The 17,791-nt window shown below is 39.9% G+C and overlaps 1 protein-coding gene across 4 annotated transcripts; it reads right to left on the reverse strand.

Annotated features, from left to right (window-relative positions):
* Positions 1-1,292: 1,292 nt before the first annotated feature.
* Positions 1,293-17,229, reverse strand: FOXRED2 (FAD dependent oxidoreductase domain containing 2). 4 transcript variants are annotated; one of them, XM_081956802.1, is made up of 10 exons: positions 16,489-17,229; positions 15,472-15,531; positions 14,219-14,788; positions 12,678-12,929; positions 9,838-10,104; positions 8,271-8,437; positions 7,299-7,464; positions 5,898-6,139; positions 3,595-3,765; positions 1,293-2,100 (listed from the first exon to the last, which is right to left on the reverse strand). In XM_081956802.1, exons 3-10 carry the CDS (start codon positions 14,743-14,745, stop codon positions 1,841-1,843), a joined length of 2,052 nt encoding a protein of 683 aa, XP_081812928.1. In that variant the 5' UTR covers positions 14,746-14,788; positions 15,472-15,531; positions 16,489-17,229; the 3' UTR covers positions 1,293-1,840. The 4 variants fall into 4 exon arrangements, with proteins under 4 accessions (XP_081812928.1, XP_081812927.1, XP_081812929.1 ...); XM_081956801.1 differs by having other exon boundaries at positions 15,472-15,575; XM_081956803.1 differs by lacking the exon at positions 16,489-17,229 and adding an exon at positions 16,058-16,114.
* Between the last annotated feature and the right edge of the window lie 562 nt (positions 17,230-17,791).

The following is a 17,791-nucleotide window of genomic DNA, read 5'->3' on the forward strand; positions in this document are numbered from 1 at the left end:
AAGGAGAGAAGCAACTTAGAACTGAGGAGAAATTTCCTGACAGAACAATTTAATCAGTGGAACAGCTTGCCTCCAGAAGTTGTGAATGCCCCAACACTGGAAGTCTTTAAGATGATGTTGGATAGCCATTTGTCTGAAACGGTATAGGGTTTCCTGCCTAGGCTGGGGGTTGGACTAGAAGATCTCCAAAGTCCCTTCCCACTTTGCTATTGTATTGTATTCTCACTTCACTGGAGCAGGTTTTAAACCATATTATTGTTCTTAAAGATATACAGAGAAATGACTATGAAAAGATAAAAGCAACACAAATTAATAGATTCCCTGGCATCTTTGCAAAAATTAATAAAGAATATAAAGCTTTAAATTGCTTGTTGGTAAGTAAGGAATTTAAATTTTCCTATATTACAGTTGTATGATCTTCACATAAGTTAATGTGACCAAACCAAAAACATACAGTGTAAGCAGTGGGTTCCAGATCCCGCCACAACCGGTACGGTTGCAATGGAGCCCGGCGTCCTCCACATGAATGTGTGTGGTGCGCACGCATGCGTCTTACCTTCCAGCGACGCCTCCGCAAGCCTCCATGACGCTCCAGCTGCTCGATGGAGCATCATGCAGATGCTGCGTGTGCGCGGAAGCGCAGAAGACTTTAAAGGAGCATGGGCAGGCGGGCCTTCTGGAGCACTGTTCCGGAATGGTACCCGGTGCTCCGGTATACCTGTACCGGGGCGGACTGCCTGCAATCCACCACTGAGTGTAAGTGATACCAATTATCTTTTTAGACTTGTATAAATACTAATAATTTGTGTTCAGGAATACCACGGGCATATCTAACCTGGTATTATCTACTCTCTAATTTTATACCTCCAAACACATTGAAATGTATCGCTCATCTCTAACCAACAAATTGCAGAATTATCCCAAAACTTTGGTCCTTCATGTTTAATTTGGTAAAGTTAGTGTAGCCTACCTCAACCAGCTAGCTCTGAGTTGCTGGATTTTTTCTTCCCTAATTTTTTAAACATGACAGTGTCTGGTTGTGAATTTTGGGAAATGTAGTTAATGAATAAGGAGGGCATCATATTGAGTCAGTGTGTGCCGGGAATCAAAGCAAAGTATCAACTTGATAATGGGATAATGGGAACCTAACACAAAGATTTCTTATGTGCTCCGCCGAGACAGAAGAAGAAAATGTATGAATGTCATTCATTCTATCTGCCAAACAGATAGAAGATATAAATAAGAAATGAGCTTGAGTTATTTCCAGTTTGCTACACACAACTCAACTGAAGTCATAGTAATCAATACATTGGAGGTAAAGGTGCAAAAAAGTGCAGACCTCTTAACCTATTTTTACCTTAAACAATATGAAAAATACATAAAATAGGAAACACTTTACTATACTAAACTAAGTGGGGCATAATGCAAACAGAAGTGCTACTCTGTTAACATGCAAGAACATTCTGTCTTGAAATAAGCAGGCTGTCATTCAACAATGCCATTTCTACCAAATACACTAATGACTATAATAACAGTGCATTTTGAAAACCTGGTATAAAAGTAACCAGGCTCAGCTATTCATTCTTAATGGCCTAGAAACATCACTCTTCTCAAATGCGTAAGATTTCCCACATTAAAGCTTCATCTGTTCAATCCCATCCAGGAAAGTAAACATTCATGTTCATAAAGATCTGCAAATGTGTGCAAGAACATGGTATGGATGAGATGTGGTCCTCATCTAGGACTGGTTAGGAATACTGGATGCTGGAGCTCCTCTGCAGATCTTTGCCATGGTATTGTGGTTGTAACGCTTGTGAATTTTGAAATAGTTGGGTAGAAGCTAAAGTTCATCCTTGGTGCTTGTAAGATGCTGAAGCCGATGACTGGATATCTTTGTACTTTTCAGTAGTTGGTTGTGGGATTGCATAGTGCCACTCTCTTGTTCATCTTGAGACTTTATAGCTGCACGTTCAATCAGCTCTGCTGCTACTCTGTGATGCTGAAGCTTTTCACTTCCAACAAGCCCTTGCTTTTTCATGTACCCTTGTTGGCAGAAGGGAGGCAGCCTCAAGTGTGTGAAGGCAAACAGAAAACAGGACTCTGTACAAACAGAGGGAAAAAGTAATCTTGCTTTATAGATTGTTATATTCAAGAATTGAAACAGAATAGTAGTAAGCACTAATAGCATTTTCACCCTCCAAGTAGACTATGGTTCTTAGTTTGTAATTGATTTCCTAACTCTAGCAAAGATTCCTACAGTATGTGAATCAGCAACAATCTGAGTTCATTTAAGCCTCTTTTATAAGGAAATGGGAAATATTGTTAGAGGCTAACCCACTCTGATATATGATTATACACCATGCTAGAAAAAAGAATTAAACAATGGATTGAGAAAAGTCTTCTGCTATAGCCCATTTAGCAGATTTTTTCAAAAGATTCAGAAGTTCGGCTTAAAAAAAAATCAGTAACCATTTCTAATCATTAAGATTGTGAAGTATAGGGTCAATGCTCACTGAAATCTCATCATACAAAGGAGGTCTGGGTAAATTTTGTTAAATACTTTGAAAGTAGCATCAGATTTTACATGGTATTTTGAGCCCATACTTCAAAAGCGCCCATTTGGGGAGGAAGTTTAAAGGGTACAATCAGTACCTTAAAACATCTCCAAGGCTTTAAGCGACCAATTAAAACTGCCAAATTGTCTCTAAATGCAAAAAGACCCAGTTTTCCAGCTAATTTCATTCTTTAAGAGGGTTCTGGGGACACCCAAAAAATGATACTGGTGGGCTACATGAAGCACCCCATAAATTGTACTTTTTGTTCTGATATAAAGACATGGATTTTGTTGTCTTCTAAATAGTTATTTGACTTGCAGGTAGATTACAAAGTCTATGCTCACTGTAAACTATAGTAGCTGTATTCATATATTGTAATAGGTCCACATCAAACCAAACATATGTAGCTTATTCAATTAGGATATATTAATAGACAATGTACAGGCAAAATTTAGCTCAACATGTTTGTGCTCTTGTCTCCCCAAGAATTAAAACTATGCAAAAACATCTATGTGCTTCCCTGGACAAAGAGACGTGAAGATCTTTGCACATATAGTGTTGAAACTGGAGAAGGATTTGTGAGTTTACAATCTCCCCATAATAGGTAGTGTGACTTTCTAGAGTCCTTGACTGGGAAGAGACATGCAAATATCTTTACTAGTATTTATGACACGTATGAAAAAATCCATTTTGCCTTTAGCACGCTAATCCAGAGAATAAAGCTCTTGCCAGGAAATCCATGGAAGTCTAGTACTACAAAGCTCTTAAATCCAGTTTTAATATGCAGTTCTCAGTACAAATATTTTAGTTGTAAGTCCAAATTGTCCTTTTAAAATCTTGTGCTCATTTCAGGTGATCATAGATTCACTGGCAAGATCTCTGGTTCTATTACCTTCCAAGGACTCCACAAAGATCAAGAGTCTTTGATGAGGGATTATGTGTAAACATGGATCTCGGCTGAAAGGAATTTAATGGTTACCTGGCCTATCTGCCTGCTTCCCTTCCCTATGGATTCATCCCTAACTAGTTCCCAGAATACCTGCATAGAATCTGCGCAAGTCAGTTTCAAGGCAATTCTCCAAGAAACGTCTCAGTGGGAGAACATGTGCATTTGGTGCAGTCCAGTCGGTCAGGAAGTCTTCCACAATGTGATGGATTGCGTCTGGGCGAGGCAAGGGCCAATCTGGTGGGCAAAGTCTCATTTCACGTTCTATTGGGAAGAGAGAGCGAGAGCACGCAAAGTAAAAGGCACGAAAAGTAAAAGAATGGACAACAAGCTAATTTGGGAGGCTGGGAGTTTTATTTCCTTTAGAGAGCCTTGGATTGCAGAAGTTTGCTTTACAAGTTAGCATTCAAGAAGAAAAGGACAATTAAAGAAAATAACAGAAGAGAATATTTGTAGCTCAGGGCTGAACGGTGGAGTCCTTGTTGTCTCTGAGTTTGGTTGTTTGCGTGTAGATGTTTCATTACCTAATTAGGTAACATCATTGGTAATCAACAACTGTCAGGCTCAGTCCTCGCAATGAGTGGATGAAGGTCTACCCAGTCTGGATGCTACCTCCAACCTATGAGAAGAGGCATCTCAGGTAAGGACCAACGCCCTTTTCACCAAAATGGCCGTGCAGAGCCTGTAGAAGGCTTTCAGAGAGCTCCTGGGGGCTGGGGAAGGCAGAAATGAGTGAAAAACAGGACGTCTTTTGCTCAATTTTGCCCCCCCCCCCGAGTACTCTATAAGCCTCCTAAAGGCTATGCGTGCAATTTTTTGACAAAAAATGGGCCCGTTTTCGTGAAAAATGGGCTGTTTTTTGCTCATTTTTGGGTCCACCCCCCAGGTACGCTCTGCAAACCCCCTAAAGGCTATTAATGCCTTTTTGGGAGGGGGAAATGGGCCAGTCTTCGTGAAAAATAGGCCGTTTTCGGGAGGTTTGCAGAGTGCAAAAAGTTTTTTTTTTAATTTGCCTCTTGAAAGCCTTGGTGCGTCTTATAATCTGAAAAATACGGTAATTAGGTAATGAAACATCTGCAAATGAACAACCAAGCTCAGAGTAGCATGGACTCCACAAACAAGTGGTATTTTCCTAATGTGAGGCTGAAGACCTGTTTGCAAGCATAAGGTACACTTACGTTTTTTTTTGGCTTTTCAGAGGCAACAGGAAAACTAAAAATGACGGCAGATCGTATCACTAGAAAAAACAGTGTTTTGGTGCATGTTGAGCATGTTTACCTGCCCCCTCTCCCAGTGGGTTAAAAAAGCATCCACATATTATTTAGACTCATCTCAATCATTCTTTCAGCCAAATTGTAATCTGCATAATCCAATCAGCTAGGAATAGCAATAGCACTTAGACTTATATACCGCTTTACAGCCCTCTCTAAGTGGTTTACAGAGTCAGCACATTGCCCCCAACAATCTGGGTCCTCATTTTACCCACCTCTGAAGGATGGAAGGCTGAGTCAAACGTACCTTATTTATACACTTGTCATGGTACTCACCAAACCACTTTATAATTGACGGAAGACTATAAACAAGATACATACACATTAAAAACGTGTATAATTCTTTCCAAATAAAATTGCTCATTTACTGCTAGGGATGTAGTTTGAGCAAATATTTTTCCTTATAATTTGATGTTTTTTGTTTTTGCCTTGGAGATTGTGAGGACATGGACAAAGTGTATGAGGATAAGGCCTATTCTGTTTACCTGACCCTTACTCCTCTTCACCAACTAAAATGTCTATATCCAATATTTAAGGGATCTCATCAGTGCCTCATTATGAGAGGGATATATTCTCCATGTGTTCCCAAGTGCCCCCTTTATGGGGTGGTAGTAGAATCACTAGTTTTTAAAGTGTAAATGATTGCCTTTAGACATGGAAGACCCTTGGACAAGTCTGGGGCAAAGGAAAATAATAGCTTGTAGGTCTTGAATCGATTTCTTACCAATCAAATATTTCTTACCAATGCTGTCCGAAAGAATAAACAGTAACAGCATGAGAAATTTCTTTCCTGAAAAAACACTTTATTTATATTGTGTTCTACACTGGGTGAGAGGCCAACCACAATCAAAATTAACACGTTAAGAACTATCAACAGTTAAAATATACATAAAAACACACTCCAAAGTGGTCAAAAGTGTCTCTGATCTGGTGCAGCCATTTTTGCTGGGTCTATCACTGCCTCCCTAATGCCTCCTGAATGCTAGCTATCCTATCTATCTAACCAACTCCAGCACACTACCAAACTATCCAAACCATACTAAAAGATATCCAATTTTCTGACACTTTTAACATTATTTGAAACACTATCGTTAGTGGAGAAGGAATAAAAAATACATTGCTTACCAGTGGGAAGTTGCTTATAATAATAAATTACAGGATGCAGGAAGTTAGACTGCCAAGCGTGCTCTGGCTCTCCTACTGCACGGTTATAGTAGAAGACATCCTTGTCAGGACCAGAGAAGTTCTTTCCATACTCCATCACTATGACAAAAAGTCCATCCTGCACCTTTCTTCCTGTCCGCCACTCCAGATCTTGTAGGACTCCAACTGGATACTCCTCCAGGTATTCAAATTTTGTAGCATTCCTAGGACCGATCAAAACAAACCCATTTCAAATACAACAAGGCAAGTTGGCTAATACTGGTGTGCTCAGTTCAACTAACTGCAAATCATTTTTTTAAAAATGGGATTGCATTTTTTACCATAGCTAATTCAGCATTTGGAATTAATTTTAAATTCTGCTTTACTCCATGATTATCAAGCATCAGCTCTGGTGGTACCCTTAGCTAAACTCTGTACTCCAAAGAGATCTGACCACTGTCAATTCTATCTTCATGACTTAAGGATTACAGTATTGTAATATATATTACGAGGAATAGCTTGTAAAGTACGGAAAAACCTTGATTATGCTCTTGCTTGAATTATCTTTAGTTCATTCACTTAATTTTGAATTTGGCTGAGCAAAAATGTGTGACTAGAAAGTATCTTACTATATAAACAAACCTTTGCATTGATACATTCTTCTCAAAGGAATAGTTTTAGAGCAATCCTCTAGCATTAAGGAGTGTTAATAATAAAAGAATCAAAGTAACATGGTTAACAACTAAAATTAAAGACCAGGTTAAATACTAAATATAGTAATGATTGGTGCTTTGGATCAATCATTTAATTCTCCACTCAATCTACCTTACAGGATTGTTATGGGTAGAATCTATTATTGGGGGAATAGAAAACTACTTGTATGGATTTTTTTTTCTGTTATGCAGGTCTTGTGCCTCTCAGGATCTGCTTTCCAGATCTCCTTTTAGAGCAGAGGTCCCCAACCCCTGGCCCGTAGCTCCCTACCGGGCTGTGACCTATTTGGAACTGAGCCGTGTGAGAGGTAGGCCGGTGCACACTTGCGTGAGTAGTTCTATTCACATGAGCGGCGGGCTGGGTGCACGTAGCTCCACTCGTGCAAGTGGCAGACCAATGTGCATGCACATATGTAGCTCCATTGCTCACGTGGCCTGGTTCCCCTCCCCCTCCACTCAGCTGGGCCAGCAAGCCACAAAGGTTGGTGACTGTTGCTTTAGAGCAAACTTGGAGTACTCATAGTATCATGAAAGTAGCGGAAAAGGGAAAGGAAGAAAAGAATGAGTTCCCTCTTGGTTATGCTTGGCAGAAGTTCTACTCATAGGAATTAACCGATTCCATTCACTGATTCTAAAGGAGAAAACCCCCTGAGTATCATTACTCACTCACTCTTTCAGCAAAATGATGTCTGCCAACACGCTAAACATCTGATAGAGCCCAGATGCATCATTCACCCGCCTGACAATAGCATTTGTTAACTGCACAACAGGATAGCTGGAGGCTGGCCAAGGCACTTTGTGGTGACGGACTTCTAGTAAGCGATGAACTGCACGGGCTGCATAATGGGGGAAGAACAAAAGAGGCAGATATTATCATTTAATATTACATGCTAAGAGAACTGCCCTAACAATAAGACTACTGAAATGTGCAACAAGTGAGTTTTGGGCTGCAGTCAAAAAGCTTACAACTATTTGGCAGTTTCACACTATAGCAGGCAGAAGAAAAACATGAATTAATGCTGTTACTACATTATTCTTTGACTGTCCCACACTCTTGAAAGTATAAATTCAGATTTTTGAGTCTTTATTGGCTTTCACATCTGATAGATTTAGTAATATCACAACCATTGTTGGGGAGTCCTTCCAAAAAGTGATGGATGCCAGAAACTGTAACTTAAAAATACCCGGAGAACCACAAATATTTTCTGATGGATATAGAAAATACGTTTCTTTATAGAAACAATGAGAAAGAGCAGAGAAAATTTAATACAGTGGGGTAGGTGTTGTAAATGTATTACCTGAATGTTATTTTTCCTTTCCTACCCATTTTCTCTTACGGCATATTGTAATTTAAATATTTTTACAATACATAAAAAAGCATTTGGCAGTGTAATGCTTATATGTTGCATAATCAATTGGCTTTTAAAGCTGAATTTTTAGTTGTGTTCTTCACTTGCATTTGCTATTTTCATCATTGGGTACAATAGAAAACGTATTGCTGAAAAAACACAGTATGTTATTTCTGTTGATAAATGGAATAATTTGCTTAAAAGAAAAAAAAAAAGAGATGGGCCTCAAATGCCAGAACAATATCACTGCTGAGCTTGTTCACATTCACTTTCTCCCCATGTCCAAAACTCACCGGTGTAACGGAAGCCATGAATAAAACCACCAGCAGATTTCCTAAAATCCACTGAGTGGCTTGCAGTTCCGAGAAGAAAGAGACCTCGAGTAGCTTTGGCTTCATAGCTGGCCTTGATCAAAGGATACTTCTTCTTACTGCCTTTGCCATGCATCAAACCAACAGACCTGCGGGTTGGGAGAAAGAAACGCATGGAGAATAGAGTCTGGCTGACCACACAGATTTTAATAAAAGGGGCAGTGTATGAGCTTTGATCTTGAGACTATGTACATGTTAAAAGGCTCAGGAAATATCCCTTTCCCAATAAAACTTTTCATCGGCATAAGGCAGTTATCTTAAAGTATGTTTAAGACAGATAATATCAACAGTGTTACTTTGGGGATCCTTATGCCTGAGCTCAGGGGTGAAATCAACTTACCTTAGCTACTGGTTCGCAAATGTGAGCATGCGCCACCTCCGTGCATGCGCAGGACTTTCCGCGCATGCACAGAGCGTTAAAAACAGGACGTGATGACGTCCTGGTGGGTGGACAGAGCCTCCCGCCACAACCACTACCGGTTCGTCCAAACTGGATAGAACAGACTGAATTGCACCACTGCCTGAGCTGCAGCTTCTTTACAAGTAGCTCTTGACCTATAACCACAATTAGGGCTAAAATCTCAGTCAGTGAGCAAAGTGGTTGTTAAACGAGATGCTCGTGTGGCTGCTTCTCTCAATGACTGCAGTGCTGGCATTCCTGGTTAAGGTTGTTAAGTGATCTCTTAGGTTGTAAGTAGACGGTATTCCCTGCCAAAATTCCCATAGGATTTTCAGCACTCAAATGAAGAGATGCGAGTTCAGCCTGCCCGAGGCTCCTAGGACATCCCCCACTTGCCTGAGGCAGCCCCCACTCCTTACTTTACCCTGCTGTCCTGCCACTCAGATTTCAGCTCCCTCTTATTTCTGGGGACTGGCTGAAAGAGCTGCCTGCCAAAGGAGGGGCTCTGGAGAGCTATAGTTTAATTTCTTGACAACCAGACATATGGGCACAGAACCGAAGCATATCCATACATTGCTTCCCTGAAATTAAACAGAATTATGATACAATTATATTTAGATAAGTGCACCCTAACTGCAGAGCTACTGACTTTTTAAAGGAGAGCAAAGCAAGTTTCATATGTGACACAATAGTCTTGTCTATTTAAATCATTAAAGCAATAATGGAAACCAATTAATTGTTAGTTTAGACTGAATTAAACAACAAAATGGTGGCATGAAAAAAGAAATAGACGAACATCTTACTGCTCATGGAGTCTCAGAAGGATAAAAGACAATGTCATGGCAATAGGTAAGCACTTTAGTCAAATCTCCAAACCATTTTACTATGGAACTACATTTGCAAATGTGAAATAGATTATTATAAGGTACTGCAAATATTACATTTAATAAAAGATGGGAAAGCACTTTGCATGACATTTTGTTTGATTTGAGGCTCAGAAAGTTACATCCATGCCACATACCTATCTATACATATCAACCCTCCCAAACATTTTATCCCTCTGTCATGTTAGAACCAATCCCATCTTACTTGTTGAATATGGAAAAGTCAAACTTCCAACCCAGGCAGCGAATGGCACGGTCATAAGGTGCACGAGTGGCAAAGTTGTCTAATTCATCCTGTGGAAGAGTGACAGATTCTGGGTCACTGCTATTGCTGTTTTCCAAGTAGAACCGAAGGGTGATGTGCAGTTTTCCTTTTCTGTCTTTGATGAGAACTAAGTCTTCTAGATCACCCTCTATAAGTCCATCCAAAGACTTCAACTGGTATGTATCTAAGAGCCCATTGTTAATTGCTCTAAGGAAGAAAGAAAGAAAAAACAATAGGTGGGATGTAAATTTTACATGCCATTTTTATAAACATGGCTGACACTCATTGTAGCAATTCTAGATTAAATATAGAAGCTCTCTGGCTAGGTATGAAGCAACTTCCTGTGTTGCTACTATGTTCTACTTTAGTTTTAGTATTTTGATGCAGAAAATATTACTTTTGTTTTATTTCAAATTATTATATTTTCTTTTGTAAATATACTAGGAAGATGATTAACAAATACAACAAAACAGAATGACTTGTGAAACACCAGAAAGAGTAAATGAGGGAGCATTCTTTGTTTTATTTATTTTTTATTGGGAGGCTTTACAATCACTTGTTATAATTAAAAAAAAATACTTCCTGAATGTACTCACACTAAAAGGTCATGAATGGCCATCTTTCTGTAGGGTAGGGGCTAAAGTACTAGACTGAAGATGGGTAGATTCTAGTCTTTCTTTAGAAGCTATCCGAGTGACTTTAAAATCTTCTTTCTCAGCCATAAACAGGGAGGTTGAAAAACATAGTCTACCAACCCACATTGGATCAACGTGATAGATTTATGGTCCATAACATTAAATGAAGAGGGCTTCATCATGTAGCAGACTGGTTTGAGATCACCATCATCATAATCTCAAATCCCCAAAATGCCAACGTTATGTCTTACTGAAATCAAGCATATCTCACTTAGGGGTCTATACTTGCTCACACCATGCTTCTTTCACAAATATTCCATGTCCTGTTCCTTGAAGACCAAAAATAAAAGAACCCACTCTATAACAAACAGCAGTGACCAAAATGCTTCTGCCTGGTCCTTCAAAGAGTTGCTGACCTATTTACTCTAAGCAGCTAAGAGAGGGACAGGCATAAAAAGGGAGATGGGGCGTGGAATGATGACACTGGGCAGGATTGATACCAAACAAAATTGCTGCATATGGACTGGTTGCTAGAGAAAAAGTGGGCAAAATGGGCTATTTGGCCAGTGGTGGGTTGCCATTTTTTAAACGGTTCGGGTGCGCTCCTGCGCATGTGTGACACTTCTGCGCATGCGCAGAAGCGTCCAGATGGAGCCTCCTGCTGCCACTACCAGTCGGCCGATCCGGGCCGAACCAGGAGCAACCCACCTCTGTTTGGCATATGGCAGTCTGAGCTATTAGTCTACAAAACACTCCCCACAACTATCTCAGGTTGGCCTGGCTGTTCTTCTGAAATAATGTTCTACTCAAGCCAGGAGAGAGAGGCAGAGTTAATCTCTGTTTACCGGACCAACCAAGATGTGCCTAATTGCAGGGTTTTTTTTTCCTCAAAATGGTAGAAAACTCATTATTCCAACGTATGTTGAGAGATAAATTCTGAAAAGCATAGTCCTTCCAGAAAATTCCTGATTTCTCTCCTTAACAACTTTTCCTTCAGAGTCGACAAAGGCATAGGAACCAGTTATTCTTGATACGATGCAAACCAAAAAGCACACTTAATGTAGAAAATGTAGTTATTATTTGAAAGCAAAATAAAGCTGAGTACAATTGAAAGCATATCTTGGACTTCATGAAAGATTTTAATGAACAGAGAATAATAATAAGTAGGATTCTGTTGCTGGAGAAATTAATAGGAAGAGGAGCTCTAAGTGGGTGTATTACAGACACAAATGGAAGCAATTCCAGCAAGGAAAAAATGCAATGCAGCAGAAGACAATGATATGGCTGCACAAAAGACTTACTAAGATCCAGAAGCAAGAGAAACTACTGTATATGGGAGATGGAATGAGGGACAAATTGCTAAGGAATTGCAATTATACAACAGTCTAGAATAGATTATAGAAATATTAGAAAGGCTAGAATTTAAAATGAATCAAGCTTGATTTAATAAACCAAACGAAAGCATTGCCTCAGATATGTTTAAATGGAGAGAAAAGAATTGATATAATGGAAAAGATGGCAAAATATTAATAGGCTACAATGAAAAAGCAAAACAATTTGATTTCTAATTTGGTTTCTCTATCAAGAGGGTAAGTGTTTCACCAGGCAATTATAAAAAGCACAATAAAGAAGCAGCATTAAGACCAACCAAAACATGATCGGGAATCTACTTTTCTCTTAATTAGTTTAATTATGTGAGGCCAGATTAACTGAAATTTAGGGTAATAAAGATACTTGAAAATACTACAATGCTTTTTGGAAAGAATTTGTCTTGCTAGACTAAACTTATTTTGTGATCAGTTATCTTTCTTAATATGATAGAGAAATACTGTAGACATATATCATACAATATTTTGGTTTAGCAGAATATTTAGTAGAATGCCTCAGGATATTCTGATTAGGAACATAATTAAAACAGCAGTGGATCACATCACTTTGAAATGAATACACAGCTATTTCAAAATTCTTATTCAAAGTGTTTTACTGTTAAACTGGAGGAAGAGACCAAGTGGAGGGCAACAAGATTCAATCCTGGGTCCTGAACTCTTCAACATTTTTATTTGGGTTTTGGATGAAACACATTTAAAAATATGCATCTTTCATCTCTGAATATATGCAACGGTTCATATGAATATGAAGTCTTACCTCAGATCTCCAACGTAATGAGTAGCCCAAGAAAGACGAACTCGAGATCGGCCTACCATATGCACAAAATTGGTGACACCCAGAATGTTCTCTGCTGTTTCAAAGGCAGAATTTCCCCGACCTAAGATCAATACAGACTGTCCAACAAAATCTTTTGGATTGATTGACACAGATTCATAACCTTCAACATATTCTGAACCTGGAAAGTTCACTTCGTGAGGAACCCACATACCTGTGGCCACCAAAAGAACACTAAAATAGAGAACAAACATTTTGATTAGGGTCAGTCATTTTATATGTGAAAATATCTTTCTCTAGTATTATTTACATGCTTCACTAAATCACCAAACTCTTATCTCAGCAATAAAGTTGTGCAACAAAAAACTGATTTGTAAAGGGAGAAATCCAAAATCACCAAAATTAGCTCTCAGGTAGTTTAGAGTGGGGTAGCCATTTTTATACTTATCAATTTAGTGGGAGAGAAAAAGCAAAAGATCATAACTATAGAAATTACTAGAAACAGGCTGAAAAGAGCATTTTCATACTGCAGTATATTTTAATGAAGTAAAAAATCTATGTTGAGACTACTAAAAGAGTTTGATTAGAAAACAGCTACTATATTTTCCACTGTCTACTTCTAAAAACATTTGATGTGATTATACTGAAAGTTTTGTTGCTACAGTGACAAATGGGGCAAACAAAACCAGAAAGTTGCCAAAACAGGCAACATAGGATCCTACATGTTTGAAGCACCTTTAATTAGTAGAAAAGATAAGAGTTCAGTTACAGGTACAAGAAAAGGGAAAAATTTGCTCAGAGGGATAATACAACACTTTATAAAATTATAAACTATACAGAAAAAGGAAATAACCTTTCTCAAATATGTTACCTACTTAACAGATTTATATACTTCCCACTCTCAGTAACTATACAAAGTCTCACTATAGACCAGTTGATAACTCTTGATAATCAAATCTACAAAGTGGCACAAAGTGTCCTACTGAGGAACTCAGTGCACAGGATGGACTGAACAGGAGAAGACAGATCTAATTGTCATTTGAAGCTAAGCCATGTAATGCTTCATATACCACAGCAAGGACCTTGAATTATGTCCCACAAGCAACCAGTGCAGCTATTTCAACATGAGGATAATGTGGAATCTCCTGGATAGCTCACCATGCCTGTTGCTGCATTTCAGACCAGCTAGACTTTTAGATTAGATCTTAGAATAAATCAACCAGCTCACATCTCACTGACAGATCTGTCACCTCCAGCAATGTGTCAATATATTCCAAATGGACGTGTGTAGGGAAAGTTATGTTGGTGAGTGAAGGAATGGAATGGGGGAGTGTTTAGGTACTCAGCTGTATCTGAAAGAGTCTTTCTGAAATATGCACTGGCACCTAAATTATCTTCAGTCCCCAAAAGATGGTTTATGCATGCACGGTACTAATAATCAAAAACACCTGTATTTCTACTATGGAAGCATCCATGCAATATGACATTTTTTTATTACCCAGATGACGTTTTTTCTCTCTTACCTGCATTTGTAATTCTTAGCATTTTGGTCTCTGAGGATGAAGTAATGACCATTCCAAGCCTCGGAATCTTTTTCCCGCATCACAAGTACAATGGATGTGTTATAGTGCACATGGAGGGCTAGTTTGGAAGCAAAATCAGCCAGATAATGCACCATAGTATCAGCATCAGGGAAGAAATCCTGAGAGTAGTGTCGAAAAAGCAGTTGGTTATTGTGGCTAAGCAATGAGTTCCAATCATGACGAAGGTTGAATTCACTGTTTGATTTGCCAGTGTAACGTTTATTGATGCTGATCAATTTTCGATGACGGGGATACAAGGTGAAAAAGTGCCCTGGTGTATTTCTACGTTCAAAGACAACGTAGTTTCGACCTGCATGTTGAAGGAAATAGGCCATCTGCAAGCCTGAAGGGCCAGCCCCAATAATACAATAGTCATGGTAGAGAAAGTCATTAGACCAGGAAGAGGCTACAGACAAGGCAAAGATGAGCAGAAGTTCTTGCACACGCTTCAGAAACGACAGCACCATGTTGCTGGTAAGTGCCTAACTTTGTTCAAGGCACTTTTGAGAACTGACAAGGCAAGAAAAAGAAACAAACATTCACTGAGATTTTTCACACATAGCATTTGACCATGGTTTACTTATCTACATGTTACAGAATATTTATTCAGTGCATATACTGCTTTTCTACCTGCCTAGCTGGATTCTTGTGCAACAGTAAGCAATGTACCATGGCTGCCAAATTAGAAGGAACAATTTAGCAAGTTGTGCCAACCCAAACAAACCACATTATGGCTTAGTGCTATGTGTGAATCCAGACAGTGTCTATTCCCTCCCCATCCCTCAATCTCTGACGTTTAACCACAAAGTCTTACTCAATCCCATTCCAAGACAGTGGAAAAAGATAACTAAACATCTCTTTTAAAGACTGTATTATCTCTAAGATCATTGCCTAACTGGAATACAAGACAAAACTGGATTGCTCTGGGCCATTGTGGCAAGCTCACATATGGTCTGTGCAGCCATTCCTCAGGTTCCTGTAAGCACATCTCCTATAATACTAGATTGCTGGGAGGATAAACGTGCAAGGGAGTTATTCATGTCAGCATTGAGATAGAAACAAAACAATTCAGACAAAAATAGTCTGAATAGCAATCCCCTTTAACAGAAATCAGCAAGTTAATACACATTACTATTAACATTCAGATTGCTCATATAAAGTAAGATTACTGGCCTGAACTAAATTTTACCTACTTGCACACTCTAGCAGCTCTCCAAAGTTCTTTGACAAAAACCATTATTCCCTGGCAGCATCTTGGCAAGACAGAATGGGTAGAATAGTGTCGATCGCCCTTGAACTTTGTGAGAAAAGAGGACATTATTAACTACAGAAAAGGCTGCCCACCCTCCCTGATGTCTGAATCCAACCTTTGATTACATCGGAACCTTACTGAACTTCATTTTATTCCTGTAAATGCTCAAGCATGAATAGAACAAACATCAACAATATAAACTTAGTACAAGCATAACAACGTGACAAAAATTTTACTGTCTTAATCAAGGAATTCCTAGAAAAGGTTTGGATTCAATTATTTAGTCAGGAAAAAATGGATTTTCTGGAAAAAAAAAATCCTGCTCTCCATTTTCATTACGAGGTCAATAAGAAACAGAAGCAAAATTTTTAATTTGGTAGTGGTGGATGGGGGAGAGCAACTTTTTATTTAGTATTCCTGTGCTAATCATATCATCAGAGAAAAAACACCCATATATAAGACCAAGTAATATCTTCTTTACAAGCTGGAGCAGAACTTAACTCCTGGTTAATATTGGCACACACCACCTTGTTAGTATCTTGTCAACAAAATGGAAATGGGTGGTCTTGCCTTCTTCCAGGACATTTTTTTTTTTGGAAAAGTTTTGAGGTTTTGGCTCTGCGATTTCCTGCAGATCTCCCTTTCAAGTCCTAAGCAGGCTGTTTAATTTTTTTTTCAAGATTAGCCAAGTGCTGCCACCTGCTGCGATAATTTCTTTACTAGGACTAACCCAAAACATGTAGAAGCCTCCAAGTTCTCTCTAGAACTCTTCGGGGAGGTTTTGATGAATAGAAAACCCTGTATAGCCATCATTTAGCTTGGCCTAATTACAGCATTACCCAGCTAATGAGTTTGAATTATTTTCCCCATAGACCAACAGCTTCTCAGAAAAAGAGACGCTGGGCGTGTGAAGAAAAGGCAAGTAAGAAATGCGATTCCAGCAATTAACTGAACCTACCTCGACCTGGGGTCTTCCAACAGCCTTATGGAAATCGTTGTTTTAACATGCTTGCAAGCCATCTAGGAGGGAGGGGCTGAAAAGGAGCCCAAGCAATGCCTGATCAACCCAACACGTGCAAGCCCCCCTCGGATTCCGACAGCGTAGAAACAACGCCGCGCGTCCTGTGGACCTCAGCTGCGAACCGTCACACCACTCAAAGGGAAAGACCGGCAGCCCGCGAGATGTGCGGACATGACTGAGGTTTCCGTTGGCAGCGGAGCCGCTATTTAAGGCTCAGACACCAATGGATACATGCAAGCAAGGGGCGTCAGGTCAGCGTCGTCGAGGCCACGGAACTCCGGATCCTCCAAGGCAGAGGCGGCACCCGGGGCTCCAGCAGCTCGCTTTGCGCGCCTCCTAAGCGGAGCAGCTCAGTCACAGCCTCCAGGCAGCGCGAGTCCACATCACGCGACGCCCGTGATCCGAGCAGACGCCCGGCCTTCCTCTGCCTCATTGGAGTCTTACATTCCACCCCCCACTCCGTCATGTGGTCCCGCGGAAATGGCGAGCTTCGTTCTGTTTCAAAGAAGCAGGCGCCAAAATGTCCGTCTCCGAGAGTCCAAGAGGCGTAGGAGCGTGGAACGCTTCCTTCTAGAATGCAAATCATAAAATGCAGGATGAAATACGAAAAGGTGTGAATTTAACACGCGCGGGTCAAGGGATTAGATGCGAATAGAGGACATTAAGGAGCTAAATACAGTAGCACCCACCCTTAAAATCCTGAGCAAAACGTCATCCAAAAACCTATTCGCTCGCCTGGGTTGTTTGCCAAGTAACGTAACTGCAAATTAGCCGTCTGCAAATTGTGGCTTTGAAGCAGGGGTGAAATTCAGCAGGTTGTGGAGAACCAGTAGCAGAAATTTTGAGTAGTTCGGAGAGCCAGCAAATACCACCTTGGTGGGAATGGAGATTTTGCAGTCTCCTTCCCCTGCCATGCCCACCAAGCTACACCCACAGAACCAGTAGTAAACAAATTTGAATGTCACCACTGGTCTGAAGCCTTGGTTTGTCTTATAATTTGGCCCGTGACCTATTTTCGGTATGAAACACTGAAGGCGAGGAATTCAAGGGCCAACGTTGAGGGCAGACAGATCGCAGGTTTGCCGAATCTAACCTGAATTTTGCTTTGTTACTATCTCTCCCGTGTACCGGTGATATACACGGTTGAATTGGGTTGAAAGAATAGATGAGCACGTATTCAGACCAGAAATCGAATAGTATGAGGAAAGTGTTTTATTTTAATAATATTCATGCGAGATTC

Source organism: Natrix helvetica, assembly GCF_964273705.1.
Source record: "Natrix helvetica genome assembly, chromosome: 6".
Taxonomy (NCBI): domain Eukaryota; kingdom Metazoa; phylum Chordata; class Lepidosauria; order Squamata; family Natricidae; genus Natrix; species Natrix helvetica.

Coding starts and splice junctions, on each gene's coding strand:
- FOXRED2 (XM_081956804.1), bottom strand. CDS start 14,745: ATGGTGCTGTCGTTTCTGAAGCGTGTGCAAGAACTTCTGCTCATCTTT. Junction 7,465..8,270: donor TCATGGCTTCCGTTACACCG/GTGAGTTTTGGA, acceptor CCCATTATGCAG/CCCGTGCAGTTCATCGCTTA. Junction 2,101..3,594: donor CTTGCGCAGATTCTATGCAG/GTATTCTGGGAA, acceptor CTGTTTGTACAG/AGTCCTGTTTTCTGTTTGCC.